This window comes from Platalea leucorodia, assembly GCF_965183815.1.
Source record: "Platalea leucorodia genome assembly, chromosome: 2".
Taxonomy (NCBI): domain Eukaryota; kingdom Metazoa; phylum Chordata; class Aves; order Pelecaniformes; family Threskiornithidae; genus Platalea; species Platalea leucorodia.
The window spans coordinates 66,045,871-66,072,566 of record NC_138824.1 but is presented as its reverse complement, the minus strand read 5'-3'; the positions used below and the strand labels follow the sequence as shown (position 1 = coordinate 66,072,566).

The window sequence follows — 26,696 nt, the reverse complement described above, 5'->3', positions numbered from 1 at the left end:
ACCTTTACCATGTCCCTCATGCTCCTTGGTAGGAGCATACTAAAATTTAAACAGAAGCAATGCTTTCGAGTTAGTAGCTTCAGAACACCAGAAATACAGTTAAGCCACGAGTTTAGCTAAGTATTTATTAAGCCACATTAGTATCCTTATACAACCTTCTGCATAAGAAGGAAATCTTTGCAGGAGCTGAAACACCACAATCCACAAATGACAGCAGCCCCTATCATGGCTTTAACCTGTATCACTAGGTTGTGCAATTTGTCCTACATAAAGCTGGTTTTAGAAGGAAGCCACAAAATAAGTTGAATAAAGGCAAAAGAACGTATAGAGGAAAAACAAACAACCAAGGAGCGGGATCCTCTCCTGGTGTAAAATGCCACAGCTCCAGTTTTGCTGCAGGCAAAACAGTCAGAACAGCTTTTACCAGATCAGGGATAAACCCAATAATAGTACTTTTAAGATGTTGTTATTATTTTTTCCCCTTACTGAGCACTAGTTCCCCCTTCAAGGTAATAAATTTTTTTTCTCTATTAAACTCCTTGTGTCTGAATGCTTCAAAATTGTTCTCCCAACTTCAGCCTTCAAGGCAGATAGACGGGCTGTACTTAGTCCTTTCTGAGAGATCTGTAACATCCAAAGAACTCCTCTACTACCACAATTAAGGATAGTTCCCTTTTTTTTTGCCACAGCTACTCTTCCCCCTAACCACTGCCTCCACTCGTCGCACCAGCATTACGCGCTCCGAGCAGCTGTTAGCACCAGGCGCCGTGCAGGAAGCAGAGCGCGGGGACAGAAGTCGGCATGCTCCGTCAGGACGCTGCGTGCACACCTAATAGCACACCCAAGCTTTTCGAATCCGCAACGCTCCCAGGTTAACTTTTGCCTCGTATCCCAAGAACAAGTCTCCTAAAGCAGAATGCATACTGCATCACTATTGCACTAGCACACTCAGCAGCATTATCTTATCATGCTTTCTATAGATTTTTGAAATATTTTACAGAAAAATATTTGTGTACCTATCAATTCTGCAGGCTTATTTGGTCTCTTGTTGATAAATGTTTCAAAGGACTCCTTCATCAAGTTTATAAATTTTTCATTTCTCTGAAAGCACACTTCTATGATATGGTCCACTTTATCCTTAAAATCTAGTAGCTCTTGCACCATATCCTTGTCCTTTTCAGGATTAACCACTATTGTTGTCCCAAAGTTCTGTAAAACAAACACTTTTGATAATAAAATACTTTAGAGCGCTACCTATCTCCCCCAACAGACACATCCACCCTTATAAAATTTATCATTAGAAAGAATCATTTTATTTTTTTTTTTTTACAGAGCTACTTATGTGACTTCAAGTTTTCAAAAAATGAGATGCATTGAAATTTAAAATAAAAACCCAGACACACATTAATGGATTTCAAACATTAGTGCTTGATTTAAAGATTATATACATTTAAGACGAAAGCTGAAAAAAAAAAAAATACACAGTAGACATGACTGTATGATGTGCAAGTTTACAGTTAGATACAGAACTACATGATTCATGTAAAAGAAATTATATGGAAACTGCCTCAGAAATGTTAAGTGCAATGGGAAACTTTGCACTATTTTTCTTAAATCCACTAGGGAGCTCTATTGATGGAACAGGTGGTGAAATTCAACCGCTGCTCATCACTCCAAGATTCCTCTTTCAGCAAGGGCTTAAAAGCAAAACAACCTAGCTGACTGGCAATAAAACAAAACTTTCCCATTCACAAGAAGCAGCGACAGACTTGACTTTCTTTTCTTGTTCCTACATTTATTATCTTAAAGTTAGAGATAAAATACCATCTGTCTAGTGAAGCGAAATATCCTGTAAGGGAGGATTTTAACCTATCAGACAATTTACAATTGCTTAGTAACACTGATCAGCGCCCTAGACAGAATGACCAGTTTTCCAAGGTGAGAAAGAGGAACATCTGCACGGGAACAGCAGAACAGTATTCCACTGGTGTATTTTCGTCAGCTAAAGTATGTCAGCCGCAACAACAGTCAAAGAGAGCCGGGGAAATCCCTCCCAAACCTCAGAATTTCCACTTCAATATCTAATTATCCACCGTGATCTTTCATTGAGAGCTTTCTCAAGTAACATTTCAGAGTGAAGCAAGACAAACACAAGGCTGCCCAAGGTCATTAGATTCAATATGTTTATCACAGAATCACAAAATGGTTTGGGTTGGAAGGGGTCTCTCAAGATCATCTAGTCCATCATATCTTACACTTAGCACAATTTCCCCTTCATTAACACAGCATTTGGACATCTCTCAGTCTCTACCAGTTATGGTCATAAATTGCAGGGCACTCCCCCATTCTTCCAAATGGCAAACCGAGATACAGAAAGCTAAGTGGCACCTCTGAAATTATAAAAAGGCGACTACAGTAGAGCACAGACCCTCACCCCAGTAATTTGGCACAGTCTCTGCGCTGCTTCTTACACTGGCTCACAAGATAAAAGTTTAGTACTTGAAGCCTCACTTTAATGCATTCTGTTGTACAGAATGTTTGAAAGGAGGAGATTTACTGACACTATAGAAAATGGTTTCTAGCTTTTTAAGTCTGTAAAAAAATTTCTTAAAAACAAAGGCATAAAAGGTTTGACTCTGCAAGACATAAGGTATGATAAGCCAACTTAACAACTGGCTGCTGTGAAAGGAGAGGTTCTGGTCCTTCTCGCCTTATTTTCCCACCTGTCCTGAACTCCTGCTTCTTTCCTTGGGCTAGCATCAGGACTTTTCTGTGAGCCTCTTTAGCTCACTACACCTGGCATAAAACTGACCTTGCCCAGGTACTGTGTTAAAACAGATCACAAAAGAGTCTACGGAGTGGGAGGCAGCACAAGGATTAAGTCAGGACCGTGATCCAGGAGCAAGGAAGAAGAAAGATATTCCTTCTTGGCCACGGCAAGCTGCTCAATTGGCCCAGCTGCCTATGGATCCGTGGACCGCATGTGGGGACACTGGACGACACCCTGTGGAGGAAATTCCACCTCGGTTCTGGGGGCAGAGGCAAAACTATGTCCCACACGCACGGGCTGGGCACTACTGCGCCATGCAGAACTCAAAGACATGGGTGTGCCAGAAAGGCACCTCTGGAACGAACTGATGTTGTGCCACTTAGTGCTGAAGGTTGATGAACACATGGGCAATTCAGGAGAGAACTACCACATCGGGAATTAGCAGCTCTGGAGAGAAATATCTTCTGTGAAGCTTTCCTGCTTTCATCTTGCAAGAGCACTAGAGTGCAAGTTCTCTGGGGCAGTGTACTACATGCATGTTACACCTAGCAGAACAAAGCTGAAGCATCTAAATACAACTTTGATGATGGATTATTTTCAAGAGGAGTATTCTGTTCAAAATAGCTTAAACATTCATCAGCATTGCTGTAGGTTGGTTACATGTAGTACTGCTAACCTGCAGTAGAATAGCTACATTCTGATGCTCCACTGATTTTGCAGATATGTAAATAGTTGAGTGTATTTGTAGCAAAACACAACAAGTAGCACAATCCAGCATACTCTAAACACATGTGCATGTGGCTCTATTTAAAAGCAAAGCAAACCAAAATAACTTCTTGTATAATGTTCAAACCTATAAGGAAAGCAATTTCCAAGCAGAAATTTAAAACCAAAACTTAGGTCTTGCTGTTTCTCATCATGTGACTGTTACTGGCAGGGGAAGCATTAACATCCCTCCCCATATTTGCTTATAACAGAATTTTGATGTGTACACCTACAAGATATTGTTCTTGGTTTTGATAGAAGAAATATGTGATAACAGCATAACTTTTGACATTAATAAGAGATCTTTGAAATACCTTGATGTATTCACTCCAATGTTGCAAAAGGATCTGCTGCCCACCTTTTACCCGGCTGAACAGCTGGTATGTCTGGGTCAAATCTGATATTCTATTTTCATCAAGCAGGTTATCAAGTCCTAAAAAAATAAAATTAGAAGAAAGAGCAAATTTGAACACAGTTGAATAAATACACAGTTAGAAACATGTTAGAAAAACCTCTATGAAATACATCAAAAGACAAGACCCTCCAGTGTGCTTAAAAAGTATGAACTTTTAAAGACTAAATTTCTGAAAGCAAGCCATATGCTCAGGGTTAACATGTCCCCTTGTTTAAACTGGCTGAAATGATTTATGGTATAATTTAAAACTATTTCAACTGAAGTACTTTCCCAAGAAGGTGTTGACTGTAAGCCTTTTGCAGAACGTTTATGAACAGCGCTTGATTTGAAGGGTACAGTTTTATCAAGAGATATCATAGAACCTCTAAAGAATGTCACAAAACAGTAAGCTAAGTAAACTGCTCCAGATTTAAAGATAAATACTTTGCAAGATTTTTTCTGTGGAGTGTGGTGAGCCATCTTTTTAGATTAAGAACACGCTATGAATTGTCTGTGCTCACACAGATGGAATAACACAAGATTGCAATTTCCTTCCAAACAACTTTTGCCTTTATCAATTCACCCTACATGAGACTAGGCCTTGGACTAATGAATGGAGAAGCGAAGCTGAAGGCAAAACATGAAGCATTACAACTACATACACGTTTTTACATTTGAGAATATGATGAATATAGTCCCAGTGTAATCAGAGATACATTGCCTGGTGTTGATGACAGAGGCTTTAGTAATATGGGAGGGTAACATCAAAGATTCATGGCATTTTTTAAAATCCAGAAAGCTTGATTTTTACACAGGTTGACAGTTCATATCATCAGTGTAGCTGACATTGTACAACTGTCCCACTTCACAAAATATACTTCATTCATTCCAATTTTTATATGGTATTAGATAACAAAAGATTTTCAATCACTAGTGAATTATCCTGTTTCCACTATATTCTTAATCTTAAAAATACTTTCACTGTATAATATAACTTACACATTCAGAAAGGTAAGCAATGTTCAAGAATGATGTCAGGTAAACTTTTGCATGATATTTTAAGATTTCCTAAACTTTGAGATATGCGTAAACTTTTGAGATATCAGAAGAATGGATATACTTTAACAGATGTAAGACAAGAGATTACAAAGTCATCAACAAACACATTACTGGTCTTCTTTTGGCACTGAACACGGAATTAAGAAATGCCCATTCCATCACATCCAAGCATCACCTCCTGTTCATTTAAAGACACCAATACAGTAAATGCTTTGTTATAACCTGGATTATAAAGTTTAACCTTCCCTCTTCCTCTGGCATATGAACTGTGTGACTGACATAAATATTTTGTCGCATTCTTGACAAATGAAAAAGACATATAGGAAAATCCTCTGAGACAAGGCTTCACACAACTTCCAGAATGCACTGCCACAGCCTTGGAAAAATTTATTATACCCACAATGAAAAAAACCACCAATAGCTACTTAATGGCAGTTGTAATAATACAAGAAAAAAAGTTTCTTATACGTACCCTGCATTTGTAAGCTTCCCCCCCCCCCCCCCCGTTATCAAACTGACTACATCACATCCCTTCTCCTAAGGAAGAAAACCTACAAAAGGCAGTATCTTCTTCTACTTGCATGGAATACTAGGATGTTATAAGCAAATTACAGCGCGTCCTGGATCAAATGAATGCAGAAAGTTATGCAAATCAAATGATGTTAGACTTACTTTTTTTTTTTTAAAGTGCAGACATAGAATGCAAAAGCTGATCCAACAATACTACAGTCCTAAAATGTAGTAACTAGAAAAACGTACCAATGTCTCCATATTTACATGGATGGTACATATACATTACAAACCAAGAAAAAAATTGGGTTAAAACAAGACCACATACTTTCTGGTTAAGCCAACTGATAAACAAATATGTCACTGGAAAAGTTACTTAAAAATAATACTTGAATTAAAGAGCAAGCAAAATTGACATATAACAACAAAAAATTATTTATTCTTACCTCCTGTTTATGATAAGCTTAAGAATAGCTAAGATGGAGTGACCACGCTTATTTTTATAAATGCATTGAAAACAGCGAAATAACCTACTCCCAGAGTAGTTCAAAGAAAACTGTGAGCATATGTCTATCTTTAAAGGGGACGAAGCAAGAAGTGAAAGGGGTATATGTAACAACCTGAAAGTACTAACAAACATGGACGTGACAGAGCTCGAAGATACCAGGCTACCAGGGACATCCGTTTTGCAGCAGTAAAGGAAACAAAGATCTAAGGACAATTTGCTAGAAGATCTAAAACCTAAAATATGGCTACTGCAAGAAAACAAAAAGATTGTTTAAAGTATTAAAAGATCAGGGAATACTGACCAAACCCAGAAATTCACTGAAAAAGGAGATATTATAAGTTAAGAGGAACTAAGAAATGGTGATTTGAAGACATTAATGTCTGACTAAGGACTTCCTAAGACGACTGCAGCTCTTATCTGAAATTGCCAGACAGAAGGCAAAATACAGACAAAAGCATATGAAAGTTCATTGCCTTGGAATGTTGTCAGTTCCAATAACCCATGATTCTTGAACTGTACAATCACAAGAATATGTGAAGCTATTGCAATTGAGCTGTGTGGTTATCACATAAAAGAAGCTATGACAGTAACTGCAGCTCTCATTTAGAAGATTTTATAATTCTAGGAAATAAGCAGTTCCAAAGGTTTAATTCCTAAGGTCACTGCTGCAAGTCAAAGGAGATTCAGGGAGTTTAGCAACCTTTACAAATATGGAATTATATTTTAGGTATTTGTTTCCACATATACAATTTACTTGTCACAGTGGGTGTAACAGTCATAGGGTTGGCTTTCTGTATCTCTGGAAGATTTTCCCATGGCTAGTATACCTCCTTAAATAAAAGCTGTGGAGTTTATAGTTATTGCAGAGTATGAGAATCTGTTGCTTATCGAAGAATACATTAATTAAAAAAAAATATATATACCTTTTTGCAAAATAGCTGATAAGTGTTCTCCTAGTAGCTGTTTCTCCACACAAGCAATCAGTGGTTTCCTAAATAAGGCAAGAAAAGTATATTAGAAGTATTAGAGTATAAGGGAGTCGCCTCCTGTCGCAGTGTATTTGTGAATAACTTACATTATAATAGAAAAAAAAAAAATCAACAATTTCCTTCTTAAGACAGAGGCTACAAATTAGGACAAAAAATGTCACGTGTGATAGAAGCCAAGAAAGAAATCAATAAACCATGTGCGTAATTAAAAAAGAAATTCAGGTTTGAATACTAAAAAGCAATTTCTTACACAGTAGAAGAGAGAAGCTTAGACACCAAAAATCAATACAAAAATGTTTCTGGAAAAAAAGTCAAATTGATGTTTTCTTGGAAACAAACAAGCAAACAAAACAACAAAACAAAAACCTCCAAGGGTTTGAACTCCAAAACAACACAAGTCATGCTGGTGATGTTCGAAACTCAAACTTTTCATCTAATTGTGTTATGGACCTCCATAAGCATAAATTGAGCTAGAACCACAAGACTCAAATTTGCAAAACATTTTAAGTTTGTCCTTGAATTTTCCCTACTCTTTGCTATTAATGAAATTTTTTTTTTTGATACATTCACTTTAGACAGGACTGAAAAATAATGGCAAGTTTTCCTTTACATCTTTTATAAACTAAAAGAAGAAAGAAATGCCTAAAGTGCAAAGGGATAATTAATTTCAACATTTAAACTTCTACCGCTGCTTACAATATGACAACAAAAGACCAACCATTTCTTTCTGAGTTAAGTTTTATAAAAATGGTTCTCAGACCCTTAATTTAGATTTTCTAGACGAGAGGTGCTCGACTTGGATTGATAGAAGCCTTTTACGTAGCAGCATCCACTTTACATCCCTACCTTTGCTAAAACACCACCTTTCCTGAAACACCCCACCAATGATTTGCCTGACCTTCCATACAATACAGTTTTAGTCCCTTCATCTCAAAAAGATTAAATTAGAAATTGGAAAGGTTCAGAGGCAGCAACAGGGATGATCAAAGCATGCAGCAGCAGCTACAAGAGAAACAACTGCACGTGTTAGGACTCTTGTTTCTGGGAAAGAGATGACTTAGCAGGGATACAGTGCATTGACAGGCAGGGAAAAGCTGGAAGGGAACTGACTGATCACTTTCCCTTCCCATACAAGAACTGGGGTCATCAGTGATGGTATTGGGAGCCAGACTTAAACAAAAGGAGGCAATTTATCACCTGGTGGCTAGTGCACTGGTGGAACGCTTTGCCAAAGGCTGGCACAGATGGAAAAGCTTACTGAGTCCCAGTGAGACAGTGCAAGTATTTGAAAGAGATCTGAACAGACAAACCACACCAGGTTCAGAAAATACCCTGAGCTGAAAACAGACAGATACTAAGAGAGTATCAGGGCATCACATATACTTACTCCATCCTTTCCCTTTAGTGGTCCTAAGCAAACATGAAATACCAGTTAGACAGACTCTTGGTCTTAACACATACGGCCATTTTTATGGTCACTTCCATATTCCCTGAAATTTCCAGCTACTGCTATCTACAGCTGCTGACTGTCTCCAACAGTAGAAGTAGTCAAGGTTGTATAAAATACCATGCTTTGCCCTGGAAGACCTATTCTGCCTACAGGGGAAGTAAGGACAATTTGTCTGCTTGAGACTGAGATGCAGAGCACTATTTCCTAACAAGCAGACAGATGGAATGAGTATTTATCTTGACTGCTAGCTGATGAATGAGCCTGAGGGTACCTTCTGTGCAGCCTGAAAGTCATCCACCTCGGCCATCTACTGACTGACCAGGAGACACGCTTATTCTGGTCAGCTGTCCAGAAAGAGGCATGTACTGATGGGCTGAATAAATCCCTCTATGGGCTGCAACAACACGCTCTCCATGTGTTGCATAAATCTGATTTGAAGTATTTTGACTGGTGTTTCTCATGACGGTTTTGTCCTGGAAGTATCATTTCCATCTCAAGATCAAACCCAGTAACTAAATTTAACATCCTTTCTGCTCTTTTCATGCACACCCAGAGAGACAGTATGACCTGAGGACTACTCAAGGGCACTAATTTTAAGATCTGCTGTTTCTTAATGCAAAGAAAGGAAATTAGTGCAAAGCCTTCTAAAAGTAGGTTTCTAAGCCTTTAACTAAGGACGAGATTCAAAGCAAGGACTTGACTTATATCTAGACTAAAAATATAATGATATCAACCTATTTTTTAACTTAAACAAATATATATATGCTTTAGCTTTATACATAGAAATAGATCCATATATTTTAATGTGACTGATTTTGCCAGAAAAAGCTAGTCACACTGCAATCAGCATTTACAGGAAGAAGATTCAAGTTCAAATATGTACGATGACATGCAACGCGTGCGTGTGAGTATATATAAAAAGCATGCCTGAGGAAAATAATAAGTTAAAAGATAATTTTTATTCAATTATCCTTTTAACACTCAATGAAATGCCAATACGTCATCCAGAAAACTAAAAAATAAAATAAAATGTCATGTTCTTTATTAACTGTTATGTCCTTTATTAAAAAAAAAAAAAAAAAACGCAACAGCTTACTGCAGGACAAATTATGTATGGATTTATAGCATGTCAGTGACTCTGCAGTACTTCCTGAATGCAGATTCTTACCCCAGCAAAACACACACTATTACTCAACACCCAAGTGAAAAAAGGACAAGCTACCTTGCACAATACATTGGCAGCAGCTGCACCAAAGCTGATCTACTGTTAAGTTCACATCCTGGACTGCTCATGCTATCCTATGCCATAATTTAACCTCTTCTTTTCTTTTTTTTGCCTAATGAGTCTTTTCTTTCCCTCAAGGGATTTGTGGTTAATTTTGTTATCAGTACATGAATGGCTAAAATCAGCTGCTCCTTCGATAACACAAATTTGAGTTCTTATATAATGTTTCGTTACCTTCAGTATACACCGATAAATCTTTCTGGACAAATTTCTCCCCTCTTATGCAAAGTGTATTTTGATTTCAAAGAAATCAGTTTTGATACAAATAAAGTCTCAAAAAAACCAAACTGTATCACAAGCACTGTCAACAAGATAACGTCTGTAAGACACTGCAGAAATAATCTCTGTCTCTCTACAACTGCGGATAATCACACTGTTTTATGATGGATGCTTGATTTATGCTAAGAATGACAAAATTTGTACTCACTGTGTGCTGTGGTCTAAATATGTTATTACTCTGTCTCCTTCTTCTTCCAAACGTTTATTAACATGGTGAAGATATTCTGGGACCTAGTGAGACAAGAGAATGTCAAGTTTAACTACAAAAGTATGAACAGCAGGCAATCTTGTTCCATGACAATTATTTTAAACTACAAATTTAAAGAGAATACAAATTGGAAAGGACTATTCCACCAGAATGTTGTTATGTAGTACATAATTGATATTTTTATTAATCACTGTTATTTTATATTAAAAGTATTATAACTGCACCTGACAGAAAGAAAGAGAAAAACAGAAATCTGAGAATTTTTCAGAGAAAGTTTTTTTTTTTTTTCTCAAAACCCTTCTGAGGTAAGCTAGCCCTTAAAATATCATGGAGGAGATTTTCAGTTAGTGTGAACCATACAGTTCTATTATTTCAATGGCAGTTTCCCCAGTGGAATATCTGTCCCTATGGAGAGTTAACACATTTAGCACATATTACAACACAGCTATGAAACTCAGGCTTGAAATGATCAAAACAGTTATGCATATGTGCATATACATACATGCAGGCACACACACATGCATGTACATATGCATGTATATGCATATATGTGTATGCATTATGTGCACATGCATAAATATGGACATGTATACATTGTATAAGTTAGGGCCTTACTCTTTTTGTGTTTTTCCACAGTTTTCCACTAGGCGTTATAAAAGCAGTAAGACTCTTGGTCTCAAAATCTGTGTCAAAGCATTTCACCTCAGGTCCCAGTGGAACACGAGGCAATGAGGTGAATGGAGCAGGATTAGACACAAGGATTCACCACAGTGCAGTGTAAACAGGCGTTTTCGAAATGTCTGTAGTGACTCAATGTTAAAATGGAATTAATAAAAGTAGTCTTCTGTATTTTAGACCACCACAAAACTCAGCTTCTGATACACATTTTCAGAGATAACCACGTTTGCAGGCTGTCCACTGCAGAGCATAATTTTATGTCAAGAGGACAGAAAACAAAAATGTCTTAAGTCTATTTAACTAATAAGGAAAAGAAACAAAACAACAAAATAAATGCAACGACAGAGTAAGGAAGTAAATGGTTTACTTAGGTATTAAGCACGTAGCAGAATGATGCCAGTGGATATTTCACAGCTCTTGGGCAAAAATAATATTGGTGGCACACCTTTAAGCTTTATGTGGAAATGACTTTCTCGTAGTGTGACTGCAGCTACGCAAAATGTCACTGGGTTTCTCCACCCTTAATTATATATTTCAAACATGAAGGCAATCTGGATACTTCGATACAGTACTGTGGTCCCCATCAAAACCTGTGAATGTGTGCTTGCGTGCCTGGGCACCAGTGAATTTCATTGAGCATTAATACACCATGGCACTACCAGAAGTTCTCACTAGCAGATAAAACTAGCATAAAAGCAATCATCTTCAGCATGCACCTACCTCTCTTTCTTGCATTAATCTTTGGCCTTCTGCAGCGTATAAGCAATTTGTCTCTTCCAGAAACCTTTGTTCAAATGATTCCTTGTAAACCTGTTAAAGAAATTAATTTAGTTACTTACATTAAGCTGCCAGTAAGGGTAGCATATTTTGGCTGTCAGGAATAGAGAGCAAGGAAAATCGCAAGAATACACACAGTTATGAGAAGTGTCAGAGTAACATTACATTAACACAGAAGTTCTCTGCTTGCCCACTGGTTTTAGAAAGACTGAGATCAGAGCTGACTTCCCAGTGCAGCAATAGAGTGTTTCAGTCATCAGTACTCAAATAGTCCAAATTGACAGGCTTCTGTTTAAGGTACACAGACCAACACCAGTACCCAACATAAGCACAGCAATGACATCCAGTCCACCTGAGCTCAAGACTCCCACTGATATTTCTGTGACAAAAAAATAAGATACTTCCAGCTAGTTAAACATTGGCACAAACCAAGTAATTCCCATCAGTAAAATAATAATGTGCTCAGTGATGCCTCTTCAGATCTGCCACTGGCCCAAAAGCAGGAAAAATGAATTGTATCAAACAAGGTGAACTCTCTTTCTCCAGGGAAGGAGCAAGGTGATGTGTAAAAAAGGGCACCAACAATCACAGACATCAAAAAATTTCTGCATAACGATTAGCAGTTTAGTATAGAAAGGAGATAAGTTAGAAAGGACAACTATATAAAATAGTTAAAACAATCTGGAGAAGGTAGCTAGGGAATAGCATGTAAACAGCAGGACACTCAAGGAATCTTTCCGTTTTCTTTTCACTGAGTGTGGTAGAAGAATAGACGGAAATATTTCTCCCAGAAAATATAGCAGAGCTGTAAAACTCATTATTACATTCTGACCAGTTTTTTTTTTCTTATGGACTTGTAAGAGTTTTATTTTTTTCAATGCAAACTTAAATATGAAACCTCTGGCTCGACAAGCATTCAGAGCATAAAAATTCACTAATTCAGCATCACAACTAGACATCAACTCATTGCTTCAGCCTTCTTGTTACACTGCCTCCAAGTTCAACAGGATCAAATGCTAGATTTCATTTCTTACCTTCCTTGCCTTCAGGATAACTGGAAAAACATTAACATAAAAGTATATGGAACTATTTTCTGCATAAAACATGTGTAAAGCTCTACAACAGGAAACAGCTACAGAATAGGATTTATGCAAGCAGGAATCAACTTTCAGCAGCTGGTTCTCAATTAGATAATTGCCTAAAAATCAGGAATGAGTAGGAGCTTGACTGTTTTCAAATTAAATATAGGATTTGCTTTATTAATTAATCTTTCTCCAGAAGCTAACTTCTGTTGAAAGAAGGAGAAGCAGAGATCCTGGAGTAAAATTACAGGATTATAAGCACATCTCTACCTCAGTGAAGTGACGGATATTATGAAAAAACAGATTAGACTAAGTTAGTTTCCCTAGTGAAAGAAGAAAACTACACTTTTGAGCCAATGAAGGAGAATGCAGACCTAAATACAATTCTGTAAGAAGGATCCAATAAAGGGGAATGTTTATCTTTAGCATAGTACATTGCTAAAAAATAATGTTAAAAAGTCAACACCTACAAGAATCTGATGCAGTTAGAGAAGGCAAATAACAATGGGGGGAAAAAAGTGGGAGAAAGAACACAAATCAGATCCGCACCTTCACGTTATGTGATCTGAAAAATCATTGACAGAAGTTTGCCTTCTCTCTTGAACAGAGTAATTAATTTTTTCTGGTACACTAGAGACAGTTATGGACGAAAGCCAGGAGGGTTAACATGAAAGGCAGAAAAGCAGGTAAGCTGCCTGACCAAAAAGGACTACTTAATAGTTTTCTATGCAGTCTTCCTCTTCAAACTCTTTTTTAAACCTTCAGCCAGTTTTGTAACACTGTACACCACCTGGGAAGAGAGCAACCTCAACAGTTTGTAAGAATGAAAGCCAGCTCCTAAATTTTATTGCACATCACACAAAGCTGCAATGTTGACCAGAGAATCACATACACCAGAGTCAGAAGCACAACATTTTTTATTCTATTTGGTTACTTAGTATCTATGCTAATAGAAAGTTCCAGGAAGTTACAGATTGACCTTAAGTATTTGAAAATGTCGGCCTTAACTTTACATCTCATTCTATCCTTGGCGTCTCTGCTAAGCAGTTGCTAATGCAGTGATGTTTTTGTGATACAGACCCAGGACCTGGACTCCAAAAAGCCTTTTCACAGTGACGGAGGTGGTCTTTTTTGGTTGCTACATTTAGCCAGCACTAGGATTAGAAAACCAGTTATTAAGACAGACAAAACATTACACGTACTAAAAGACTTGCAAACCTATTATTTAAGAGTCTGTAGGCTACTATGTCAGCCAAGGAAAACAGGCAAAGAGGTCTCATTTACAAACAAAGAATGAAAGATTGTGCATCGGGTAAAGAAAAGGCAACCTTATCAGTCTGCTAGCTAGATTTTGAAGCACGTTCACTAGAATAATAAAATGATGTCTGTACAACACACAAATTAGAAGAGTCCAAACTCTGTTTCTAAATGTAGGCGTTATTAGTAAAGTTTGCTGTACTCACCTGCAGATCAGAGAGCATGCTCAACAAGCTCCGCAGCAAACTTCTGTCCACAGCTTCACCATTCCGTTCTCGTTCGATCAGCAGGAGGATTCCATCAATAGTCTTGTTTTGAACTTGCTTGTCACTAATGACGTGATTTCTAAATAACTCTAGCCCCATATCCCTGTGTGAATATTGAAAATTAATAAATCACACTGGTGATTCTTTCCAAAAGTCTGTATCTCAGTTTGAGAAAAATAAATACATATAAAATATACATAGTGTATGTATATTATACATAAAGAGAATATATTAATGGCGTGTATATTCTTTTGGTGCTGTCCACTAAAAAAAGTATAAAAAGAATTATCATGCTATGAGGCCACATGCTACCAGATGCTTATACTTCAGCTACGAACTGTGACCAGCCTGACCGTATTTCACATAATAGACTATAACATTCTCCGTTTATTAAAAAAAAAAATTATAAAAATAATAAAAAAATCTGAGCATAGACCTTAACATAAGATTCCCTGGATCAGTCAATCTATGTGTAATTTGTAAGTTTTGTTTAAAAGCATGAATTCTCTGTAGGTTTAGGACCTTACGATCACCTGTATCAGGTTCTTGTTTCATTCTAAGAGGATGAGGAATGGTGCCTCTATGCCACGAATAAGTCAATTATTAAACATTGTCTTGGCCAAGGAAAACACAGGAATCTTAGGTAAAACTTGTTATCTCCAATGTCCTCACATGCATCAGGATTTCAATAAACGAAATTTTCCCGGTATGAGGAAGAAAGACACAAAGTATGAACAGACCCCTTCAACAACATTCAGTAAAAGGAAGCCTAACACAGAGTTGGAGGAAAACTACTGCAGAGGCTGGGAAGAAAGAGGTCCACAGGACAAGCGAGGGGCAGGAGAAGGACGCCAGGTTTCTCGGACTGCCTGAGGAACTCCCAAGAGCACAGAAGCCATCCAGGCAAGGAAAAGGCATGCTCTCACTTCAGTACTTTATCTACATCTTTTTTTGCTTTAGATGGAGTACTGATACCAGAAATTTTTCACAAAGCCTAGGTTTGTGTGCTCAGGCGATGATATAAAATGCTCCTCAGGAGGGATGCCGAAAAACAGAATGCCCAAAGACGTGACTGTGGTGTGCTGAAAGTACAGCAGCATCTAGGGGAGCTGGCTTCCATCTCAACGCTCTGAGCCACAGGTCTCGACTCTCAAGAGGCCAGTGCTGGAAAGATGATCTGCACCTTGTCAGTGTATCTGACCTATTTAAAAAACAGCTGAGCAAGAAGCTGAGGATTGAGTTTTGTCAAAACCCAGAGCACCTAAAGTAACACTTAGCTCAGTGTTCAGGTGCAAAGGCACCAGCCCAAGGAGGTTCCCCACACAGCCACCCTCACCCGGGCTGTGACAACTACAGCTATATATATGCCTTGACTTTTCAGCATATGTTCACAGACCTTTTTCTTCTTTTACCCTCACTTTTCAATGAATATTCCTGGGGAAGGAGGAAATGACACATGCGTACACTGACACATGTATTTCCATAAATTAACACAAAATTTTAGACACTTATTACACAGATCAAATATAATGTGAAAAATTTATTTTCCACCTTTACAAATATAATAGCACGTTCAAACTCTAAAGATTCAAGGAATACTTACATGGATACCTACCATATAGAAGGAAGCATTGAATTCTGAAGTACATATGTACGATCCAGAAATAAGAAAATGCTTCTGATCATGATCTGAAAATATATAAAGAAAATGTCTCTCTTCACTATCATGTGGCATTCTTAAATTATAAAGCAACTATATCACATATACATGCACCTTAATTGCTGATGCATGTATTTTCAGCTTCTGTGGTGGCTTGTATAGCCACCGCTATGTAATTTATTGATGTTAATACTATTACTAAGTGGTATTACCAAGTACATCCAAGACAGTTTTCAAATTCATAACCATTAACTGAATAGTTTTATTAGCCTGTTATGAGTTTTAGTGCTACTGAGATACATAAGCCATTTAAGCAGTACCACCAAGACATTTGGTAAACACCCTGAAATAGCATGCTGCCATGGTTTCTGCTTTTAAAAAAAAGAAGCTTTAAGCAGAGACAGTAATAAGCTGTGCAACAGATCTTTTCGTAATAAAAGTTAGCTGCCAAAATTCATGAGAAAAATAGAGATATATTAATTCTAACAGGGGAAAGAAGGTATAAAAATATATTATCTTTTTTTTTTATTAAAAAAGTGGGAGAAGGAGGTGGGGGAGCTTATTACTCTTTCACATTCAAAATCCATTTTTAACTTTACTGATAAAAAGGCTGCCCAGCTTTCAGTTTAGCATAACTCAGGATGTCAGTAACTAACTCACCCCCAAGACAGCTACAGAGATTTCTATCCCCAGCTGTCTACCTACTCCTCCCCTAAAAGGTTTCATTGCTTCTGAAGCAATTCTCAAGCTGACACTGTTTCTGGCCAAGCATATTAAAGTAAAACAGCAGCGAGGCTGATTCTTTTTTCTTAAATACCACAAGTGCTAAATCAGCACATGGGCAAGAAAGCCACTTGCTACAGGTTGTTGCTTTGAGGAGAAAAAAATTTTTAAAAAGAACGCTCAAAAGTAATTAAAGTGAACAGAGTTCATAGTGAAAGCCTTTTTATAGAAACATAGGTCAAGGTTAATTACACTTTCAGGGCAATAAACTTCAATTCTATTTTCATCAGACTGTTGAATTTGTTTTGAATAGTTTCCATAAAGCTTTCCATTTTTATTTCAGATAAAAATCACATACCTCTGCCCATCGCCCACAGGGGAGGGAAGAGGGGTAGATTCGAGGAATGAAAATAGAAATTCAACCATTTTGGGCATCTGTAGCCAAAGCTAAGTGACAATGCAATGAAAACTCATTGTAAAATGCTGGTTTAGAATTATAATAATGCGTTCTTAAAGGGACAATTCACACGGAGTGTCTTTGAGAAAGGATTTTTTTCCTGTAACATAATTCATTGTGGAGGTAGGGGACAAGAAGAAGGGCAGAAAGAAAGAAAGAGTTTCAGTTTTTTAAATCTTCCTGTTTCTTAGCCCTTTAGTCAGGATAATCATCTCTGCTTTGCCAAAAAAAAAAAAAAGTCACAAATTAGCCTAGCTCATGGAGCTATCTAAAAGCAAAGATTGTGGATTCTCCAATTACTTAAAATTACAAACAGCAAACAATTTCAGCGTAGCCTGGTTAGTTTTTCTTTCTACCCATAGAAAACAGGTGTCAAGATATTTCTGAGTGGTACTCCAACTTCATATGAAACCTATGAAAGTCAGAGTCAACACAGCAGAACATAACAAAAAACAAAACCGCCCCCCTGCTAGCAAAGGGGAAAGTGAAAAGCAATGCTGAAACTTGGAGGAGGAGGTGCGGCACAGTCCCAAGTTAAAACCACGACAAACTCCTTCTTGCCAGATTTCACACCTCAAGGATCCGTATTCTGAACAAACATTCAACTTACCATTTGTCTGCAATGATCTTGCCAGCATTTGTTTATCTTCTTTAAAAATAAAAGACTATCCAGAGAATCTGTACAGCACCTATTAAGGAAAACTAGCTTGTCAGTATCTTTTGAGGCCATATCCTGGAGAGGATCTCTGCCAGCCATTAAGCAAAGCTACTCCATGGATATTCATTCCAGTGTTGCTGGGACTGCCCAGGGATAAACGGTTAATTGCAGAGCTTCTGCCCAGCAGAAGGGCTGGCAGTTCTCCAAAAGGCCTCCCTATGTTTTCAAGGAATAACACTCACTGCTCTTCTGTAATACCATCTAGTGGCTGTACTGTATAACTCTGATATAGATTTAAACAAGAAATCCCAACAGTGTCAAAACCAACCTTGTCACCAACTGAGGTGAGAGGGATAGAAAGGTTTATTTTGTGTGTTTAACGACTTCACACTGTGCACAACAGGAGTGACCCTAATCTCTCAAAAGCAGTTACAGTTCTAAATAATCCTCAACAAATCCAAATACCACTCCTTTTATATACATCCCCAGGTCTCCCTAAGTAAACTACCGAGTTTTCTTCATTACACAACAGACCCACCTTATGAGTAACAGAATTTTCATGTGTCATATGAGTAAATCTAAACATGGGTTTACCTTCCTCTCCTGCACAGTACCATCTCCAACTCCCTCTGGCCAAATCTGATTAATCTGATCTCATGTCCTTGGGATATAAAGTGGTATACCTGTAAAATACAAAATTCTCAACTCTCCAAAGAACCAGCTCTGTCAGAGGGTGGGGAGAAAGCAAAGTTTTAAAACACCAGTTTTAAAACATCTCTTCAGAAGATCCTCTGAAGTCTGAAAAGGCAGGGATGCAAAATAATGGTTGACTGTACTGCTTTAAAACAGACTGTAAGATTTGGTTCTCACAGATCAGTTATGTTTAAGAGATTACTGTGCTGACTAATGTACTTTTCAGTTGGATGTGATTTTAAATGCATCAAAGTAAACGTAATGAAAAAATCAGCTGCCATATAAGAGGTGAATTCACAGTGCTGATTTATGTACCTATGTTTCTTATATGCTATGTAGAAGCCAGACTCGTTAACTGGGACTCAAAAAAAAACCCCAAAAACACACAACCCAAAACCATGTTGGGACTTAGCTAGATAACAGGGGGGAAAAAAAAAAAAAGGAAAAAAATTATTATCTTTATGAGTGTAGGCACCTACCTGGGGAATGCAGTCAACTGAGAAACTCAGAGGCACACTCCAAAGCACACTTAAGGCATTCAACTGGAAAGAAGGTTCTTTCTGGGCCCCAGTCCCTTGCTTCTTTCTATTTTAACCTATCATTTTCTGCTAATAAAATACATGCAGAGACCTGGGAAACACGGCTAGCACCCAAAGTACCCTAGTATCTGTTCAGTATGGCACTCTCCTGCATCTGCTTGCTAAGGCACTCTCCAGGAACATGGGGACAGCCAGGTGGGCGTAGACTATTTATCCTACTGCCGGAGCAAGCGCAACCCCCAGGCTATTACACAAAAGACAACTATCACATAAAGCACAGTCTCAGCATGCAAAGCACAATGGGATTCAGAAAACAGGGCTGGCTGCACCCAGGTGTCCAGAGAAGATGTACAGGCACTTCTGTGACCAGTTCAGCCAGAAGAAAAGCCCAGCAATGTAACTTTAGAAAACTATGGGGAAATTTACAGGTTTCTGTGCATCCCAAGACAGCCAAGTGACGTCCTGAACTTAGAGCTCTCTCCCAAGATACACATAAGACACCTAAAGGGCTTGTGGAATGCCTCTGCGACACACTGCTGCTGACCAGTAGTTGTTATTGGTAAAACAGGTGTACTTTATGTTTGAGAATTCTTCTACAGAAGATACTGTTGTTGAAAATTACTGTGGTGATTTTTTTTTAAACTACTGCTACTGTAAGCATCTCCACTACTCACCTGCCATAAAAATCCATACCTGCTGTTAAATCTCATAGTGCTATTGAAAAATCTAGATTAGGTATAAAATTTGCATTCCTATTAAAATGATAAGTAAATTGTTATCAGCATGCTACTTATTGGTACACAAAATTATTCACCCAGATGACTAAAGTTGCTTATGCGTGATTTGAAAATATGTAAGTGGTCAAAGAACCTCTTTAACATACTGTAAAAATTACACCAGTAATTGCCAAAGTGTTGTTTTAAAAAAGAATTATTTAAGCTAACCATTCTAACCACTTCTGTGCACAAGAAAAGGATATTCTCTAAATTGAAGGATTTGTGCTTTCACATGATCTTCACAGACTTGTCGCAGCTGTTTGTACAGTGTAGCAGAGACTTTGTAAGAACAGAGATTTTCAACAGCCTAAAAACCAAAAAAAAGATTATGAATGAGACAAAAAAAACCCCAAAACACTCAAATTTTTGTGCCAAGGCCAACAACAAAGAGAAAAAAAATATCAGCGTTATCTGTCCAAGCTGTGCACAAAAACAAAACATCAAAATGAAATTATCCAAACTATGTAGAAAAATTAAGACTTCATTATTCCTTTCTGATTTTGGTCTCTTCTTATACCGCTGGATTTTGTGTACAAAAAGGTCCACCATCACCATCTGGGTCATATTTCAGATGTGCTGTTAAACATTACTAGAATACACCCCCCCACACACCCCCAAGTACCGCTCAGCAGCAGAACTCTTCCTGGAGGACCGTTTTGTGCATCTTCCAGCACATGCACACATGCACTTTTTTTGGGGGAACACAATAATTCTAAATATTTTCATTTCTTAATAACTTTAAGGTAGACATTTCAACCACCCTCTCTAAATGGCGAATGAATACAGCTGCTTTCCTGTCATTTTATTAACATATTTCTTTCCGAATGTTTCCACTGATTCACACACTCATGCTAAGATAAGTAAACTGAGGGGAAAAATAATTAAAAAAAAAAACAACAAAAAAACCACATTAACCATTAAATGAAGACTCGAATTGATTTATGGGGACCTTATGGGATTTAGTTGAGTGTTTATCCATAGTTGACTACAAAGACCATTTCTGCCCAAAACCAAACATTCTTCTGGTCACTACATTAATGTAAATCGAGTTGTTATGCAGCTGACCTAAACTATGCTGAGACAGCTCTGGCCATCTCTAGAATACTGCAGTTCAGCTATTCAGTAATTACGTTGTCTTACACTAACATTTTTTCCTCACAAGAAACTCAATGAGAATGCCAAAGAGAAAACGTAGCCTTGCTTGATACCACTGCCTATATTTAGATTTTGTTCCAGGCACACTTTATTTTGTGTGCTGTATTTCAACAAATTATTTTATTAATAGACCATAGCATCTGAAATGAATCACAATGAAGACAGCCAAATGTTCTCTAACAACTGTAAAGTTTACAGTAAGTATTTTTGGCCATTCAGTGCTTCATACAAAATTATCCAAAGGAGTTGGACATGATTTTCAGAACTAAAAATCCAGCTGTCTTTTCCTTTAACTTCACCTCAACTGCCTGCATGCTATGAGGTGATACTGCAGAGAACACTGCCTAAGATTTAAAGCGCTATTTCACCTGGGCAACTAAAACTGACCCAAGAAGGTTTTCCTTTGCTGCGGAGGATTTATAGTGTCACATTTTGTTGACAAATTTTCTCATAGCATCAACGAACTTGGACAAAGTTTCAGTATTTTCCCAGTGCTTGGCCTTTACTCAGTTTTCCCCAAATTTTAGGTTTTTTGGTGTGTCTTATTTCTTTGTAGTCTGAAACGTTATGGTGCCTAATGCCAGCACGTAAGTCTTTGTCAAAGCATTAGTAAATGTTCTTCACGCTGTTTCAGTTTAAGACCATCCAAACACACGGGCTAGCAAGTGCGTGGGACAAGAGACAGGCGAGGGGGAAAGCGGGCCTGCTTCTTTGGGCAACAGTGCTGGATTAAAGTGTATTTCAAACTGCAGCTGTAACACCTCACTGCCGCCTGTACTAGCTGTTTCTGCGTTTTTTGATGGGGGGCAGGAAATCCAGTGATTTCCTCCTGCTTCACCTTTTGTTTCATTCGGAGTTTTCGCTGCCTCTCTTCCTGAAGAAATTTCATTTGACTTTTATTCATCTTGCACAGAATTAGTTTGGAAAAGAGCTACAGTAATTATCACGTCTACAAGGATACGAGAAAGATAACACTTCTAGACTCTTAATCTACATACATCTAGTAAAAGTTCTGTTTCAAATCAACCTTTTAATAGGTTGTTTTGAGCAGAGTCTTCTCTTTTAACATTTAGCGTGCAAATTATTGCTCCTTCTTGTGTTATTTCCTCTATAGGTTCTAACATCCTGAAGAGTTTGTCTTCCAAAACATAAAGTGAATCTGCTTCCCAGAGATCTCCCCATGGGGTAATTCTAACCTGTTTGATGTCATTTTATTTAAATGCACATCAACTTTGGCTTCCTCAATTTTGATACAATATTAAAGAAAGCAAACAAATAAAACTATCACACAGTGCCTATGCTATGTTTTTAATCTGGTCTTGAAACAGATAAGTAAAATGACATCTGCAACAAACAGTATTCACACATAATCATTTTGCAGAGAGTTTATGTTCCCTAAGATACAGCCCTTCCCATCCATCCATCCAAACAAAAGTCTGGTCAGGACTCATCTTTTTTTCTCCTTCACTACTACACCGTCCTACTCTATGTCCTCCAGAAGGGCAGTGCTGCCCCATTTCAGGCTATTTAGGACCTTGCTGCAAAGGGAATTTTCTTTTTCCATTATTTTTATCACTCACTCCTCACTTGGCAACTCTTTGCACTGCCCCACTTTCTCTATCCCATCAAGTATAAGCTACTTCTATCAAAATCTGTGGAATCTACCACCAATCCCAGGCATCATTTCTATTTTAGTCGCAAAAAATTGGCTGCCACCCTCCCACTGCTCACTGACTAGGTCTCTGCCAAGCACCTTCATGCCTGATCCCATGCTGCCTCTAATGCCTGGAAAGGAGTATCCTTCGGCCTTCTCACAAAGCCTTGTCATTGTTCTTCAGTTTTGCCTCAGCCACCGTGCCAAATTAAATGAATAAATCAGAAAGTTCAAAGGCAGGCTGGTACACCAGCCTGCTCACCGCACTGAACTATAGCAGGCCTCTCACTTCCTCCCATAACGTCAGATAAAGACTCAAAAAAAAAAAAAGAAAACAAAAAAAACCACCCAAAAGCCCTGATAGTAAGAACTGATGCACACAGAGAAATTTTCCCCTGTGGATGACTCGGTGCTCACCAACAGGCAGTTAAAACGATCTGTAAGTACAGATCAGGTTTCCAACGGATGCTGAACTTCATCTTTTATTCCCCTGGCAGGAGAGTAAGTACCTATCTATGCATAGGCACACTGACCGCCACTACCCACTGTGCAGAAATCTTGCTGATTTGCACCGTTGCCTTACAGATTATTGAGCTGGCCTTGCGCAGTTTTTACAAATAAGCAGGCGAACAGAAAAAGCAAGTACAGTTCTCCCTTCCTAGTTTATCTGAAATCTCTCTCTTCCTCTTCTGCCAAAACTCAAGTCTGTACCCCGGCGATTTCATAGCCATATTACTATAATCTCATTTCTGAGCCTCTGAAAACAAGTTAGGTAACGCTCAAAGCATCTGTGTTTTTTTCTTTTTTTTTTTTTAGCTAGGCATGGAAAAGCAGGATTTTTCAAATGTTGAGTTTAAAACCATAAAATGTATTATGTAATTAAAACTCTGCAAACCTGCAATATTAAGAGATGAATATATCACAGTCAAGTTACCTACTTAAAGAGAATAAATTATGTTAAGTGAATATGCATTTACATAACCAGCCATTTTAGACCCATAGACTCTACCTAATCGCAGAGACAAGTATAGTCAGCTCCCAAATTCATCCTGATTTTCTTGAGCACGCACCCAGTATGGACTGCTGGCTTTCTCCTCCCTCACAGTTCACATTTTGCAGACAACATCAAACCCACCTTAGCTGAACATTTAGAATAATTTAGGTGAGCATAATAACGTCTTAAGTCCTGATCTGGCAATGAGATCCACACCTGTAGATCAAACACCTGCACCCACAGAAATCTCATAACTTAAGCTATGTAGCACAACTTAGCACATCAATAATTTTTTATAACATTATCACTGTAAAAAATTACTACTTCAGTTAAACATCTCAAAGCATACGCATTTAAAATAATATAGAACTAAACCATATATAAATGCAGAAAGTAGAAAGGAAGAAATGGCTCATGAGTATTTCCCTCTTTTACCCTCCCTAGCCCCTGCTCCAGTAGTCCAGATGTGCCAGCCATGCTTTTCATCATTTTAATAAAAAAATTAAAATCCTGATTGTTATGAAAATGTAACAGTAATCTGAACCACAGGTAAACTGACAGTCTGTTGCCTGCTCAACCAAGCTTCTTTATTAATTCCCCAAGGGGTACTGATGCTGAAGTCCAACTGGTATTACCTAATAATATTACTTTCAACATTACTATTCACAAGAGACAAAGCACGTACAAAAGAGAAATCGTCATAAAATATGTATCTGCATAACCCAGCGAGAGTAACGTCCCATTTTCAGCATCTCGAGAAGGCACTGTATTGAAGAGACTGAGACTTAAATCTCAGCCCTGCCCAGGCGCAGCCTTCCACGTCTCCCGACCTAAGCTGCTCTTTCATGGGCCCAGATCCCGGTAGCTCTCCAAGGAACCGATATACAAAACTGCAAACTGACTAGAAACAGAGTACGGGGCGAGCAGTTCAGAAAACATAATCAGCTTTTAACAAATCAAAACGCATTATGTGTAGCTCTGCGGAAGTCCCGAAGCAGCTCATTTTCCTTCTGTTGAACTGAGAAAAACCCTGCACGCCTTACCTGGTAGAGCTCTTCCAGGTTGTATTTAATAGAAATGCTACTCTGTATCGCTCCCACCGCGTCGTGAAGTTTTTGCCAGGTGTCCTGAGTGTAATTATCCGGTAACTTGGGTCTCTCTGGGGAGGCAGACACAGGCAGTTGACAGCCCGCCGCCCAGCGGCACTCCCCAGCAACCCTTCCCACCCCGCCTTCACCGAGTTCCGCCGCGCCGCGCTGTGCCTCAGCCCTCGAGCCCGGCGCAAGGAGAGGGCCGCCGCCCCCCCCCAGGGCCACGAAGCCTTTGCAGGGCGCCTCTGGCCCCGCCGCCGGCCCCCACAGGCGGACCCTGCCCGGCCGGGGCGCAGCCGGCCCCGCCACCCCGGGGCCGCTCCGGCCGCCGGGTTGTTGCGTTCCGCCCCCGCGCCGCTCGTAGCAAGGCAACCCTCGCCCCGCTCTGACCGGTTTTGACGCGACGGTGGCTTTCCGCCCGCTCCCGACGGGGCGCGAGTCGTCGCTGCGCTGCTGCTCCTCCCGCGGCCCCCACGCACGGAGCCCCACGCGTGTCCCCGGCAGCCCCTTCAAGCGGGGCGGTGACGGCAGCGGGGAGCGCTATCAGCCCGGCGGCAGCCTCCCCTCGCCCAGATAAGGCGGCGGGGCGGGCGACGGCGGCGGTACCCCTGCCGCCAGCCCGGCCCGGCCCGGCCCGGCCGCGGGGAAGGGGCGGGGAGCGGCCGGGCCGGCGGTAAACAAAGGTCGGGCCGGGGCCGTGCGGCGGGGCAGGGCGCACCTGCCGGGGCAGCGGGCCCGGCCCGCCCCGCACCCACCTCTGAAGTTCTTGATCACGAGTTTCTTGGAGGAGGCGGTCGCGCCGCCGCCGCCGCCGCCGCCTCCTCCCCCGGCGCGGGTGGCGGCGGCCAGCGAGGCGGGCTTGGTGAGCCCGTTGGTGTGCCCCACCAAGGCCGACAGCTGCGGCTTCTTCTGGGGCTCGTCCGCCATCTCCGCCCCGGGCGCCGTGTCCGGCCGGGGCAAGGCGCTGGGCTGGGCCGGGCCGCCTGGTCCCCGCCTCCGCTCCCCTCCTCCTCCGCCGCCGCCGCCGCCGCCGCCACCCAGCCGCCCTCCCCCACCGCGCCGGCTTCCCGGCCCTGCCCGCGGGCGGCTGCCAAGAGCCGCCGGGCCGGGAGGCGCAGGCAGGCGCCCGCCTCCACCCTCCCCGGGGCGCCCCGCCGGGCCGCCTCGCCGTCCGCGCCGCCCAGCCCGGCTGCGGGCCGCCCCCGGCGCTCGGGCGTGCGGGCAGCGCCAGCCCCGCTCACAAGATGGCTCCCGCGCCCGCCGGCGGCCGGGGCAGCCCCCCGCGGGGCCGAGCGGGCGGCGGCAGCGGCTCCCCGCCATCGCCTCGCACCCCCTCGGTTCCCCCTGCCTCGCCCGCCTGTGTGAGCTGGTACCCGGCGCCAAGCGGCACCACGGCGGGAGCAGAAGCCGAGGAGCAGCCGCGTCTCCCACGCCCCGATCCCGGTTTCTCGCACGGAAGAGGCGCCAGCCCCCGGCGGCCGCCGGCATCCCGCTCACCCGCGACCCCCATCGCGGCCGGGGCGCGGAGCGTGCCCGCGCTCGGCACGGCCCGCGGCGGCGCTCCCACGGGCGGCGGCTTCAGGAGGCGAATGCTTGGTTTGACACAAGGCCACCGAGACACCCCCGCGCTCCCCGCGGGCAGCGAGGCCCCACGGCGCGCCGGCAGCCGGCACGGAGGGGCGGCGGGCGGTCATGCCCCAGCCTCTCTCTCAGGGAAGCGGCACGGGGCTCCTGTCAGCGGGGCCCCGGCACAGGGTAACGCCGCGCCCGGGGCTCACGGAGGCTCCCGCCCGCCTCCTGGCGAGGCGAGGCGACAAGGGCGAGCAGGAGGAGGAGCAGCGGCCGCCCCCGCCGTCCCGCTGCCAGCACCCGAGGCTCGCGCCCCCCGCCCGCGAACACGCAGCATGCCCCAGCGCACGAGGTTTATCGCTGACGCACACCCTCGGCCCCGCCCAGCGCGCGTCCCCATTGGCTAAGGGCGCAAAGCCACGCCTCCCCGGGCGCCGCCGTGGGCGGGGA

General features: G+C 41.1%; 1 protein-coding gene across 5 annotated transcripts in view; it reads right to left on the bottom strand.

Moving 5' to 3' along the window:
• Nucleotides 1-26,347, bottom strand: part of CUL4A (cullin 4A) — a 42,071-nt gene extending 15,724 nt beyond the window's left edge. For 2 of the 5 annotated variants that reach the window (XR_014227387.1, XM_082303741.1), the window contains exons 1-11: nt 25,433-25,658; nt 24,630-24,745; nt 19,987-20,090; nt 17,728-17,797; nt 15,893-15,966; nt 14,218-14,380; nt 11,616-11,705; nt 10,158-10,240; nt 6,930-6,997; nt 3,850-3,968; nt 1,017-1,209 (exon numbers count right to left, since the gene is read on the bottom strand). Coding sequence is in view for 3 of the 5 variants with exons in the window: in XM_082303741.1 (XP_082159867.1) it covers nt 1,017-1,209; nt 3,850-3,968; nt 6,930-6,997; nt 10,158-10,240; nt 11,616-11,705; nt 14,218-14,380; nt 15,893-15,966; nt 17,728-17,797; nt 19,987-20,090; nt 24,630-24,745; nt 25,433-25,604 (1,252 nt within the window). In the remaining 2 variants the exon portion in view is untranslated. Of the gene's footprint in view, nt 1-1,016; nt 1,210-3,849; nt 3,969-6,929; nt 6,998-10,157; nt 10,241-11,615; nt 11,706-14,217; nt 14,381-15,892; nt 15,967-17,727; nt 17,807-18,369; nt 18,459-18,947; nt 19,059-19,986; nt 20,091-24,629; nt 24,746-25,432; nt 25,661-26,174 lie in introns of those variants that run through there. The other 3 variants (XM_082303742.1, XR_014227386.1, XM_082303743.1) reach the window with 3 other exon arrangements.
• Nucleotides 26,348-26,696: the final 349 nt, after the last annotated feature.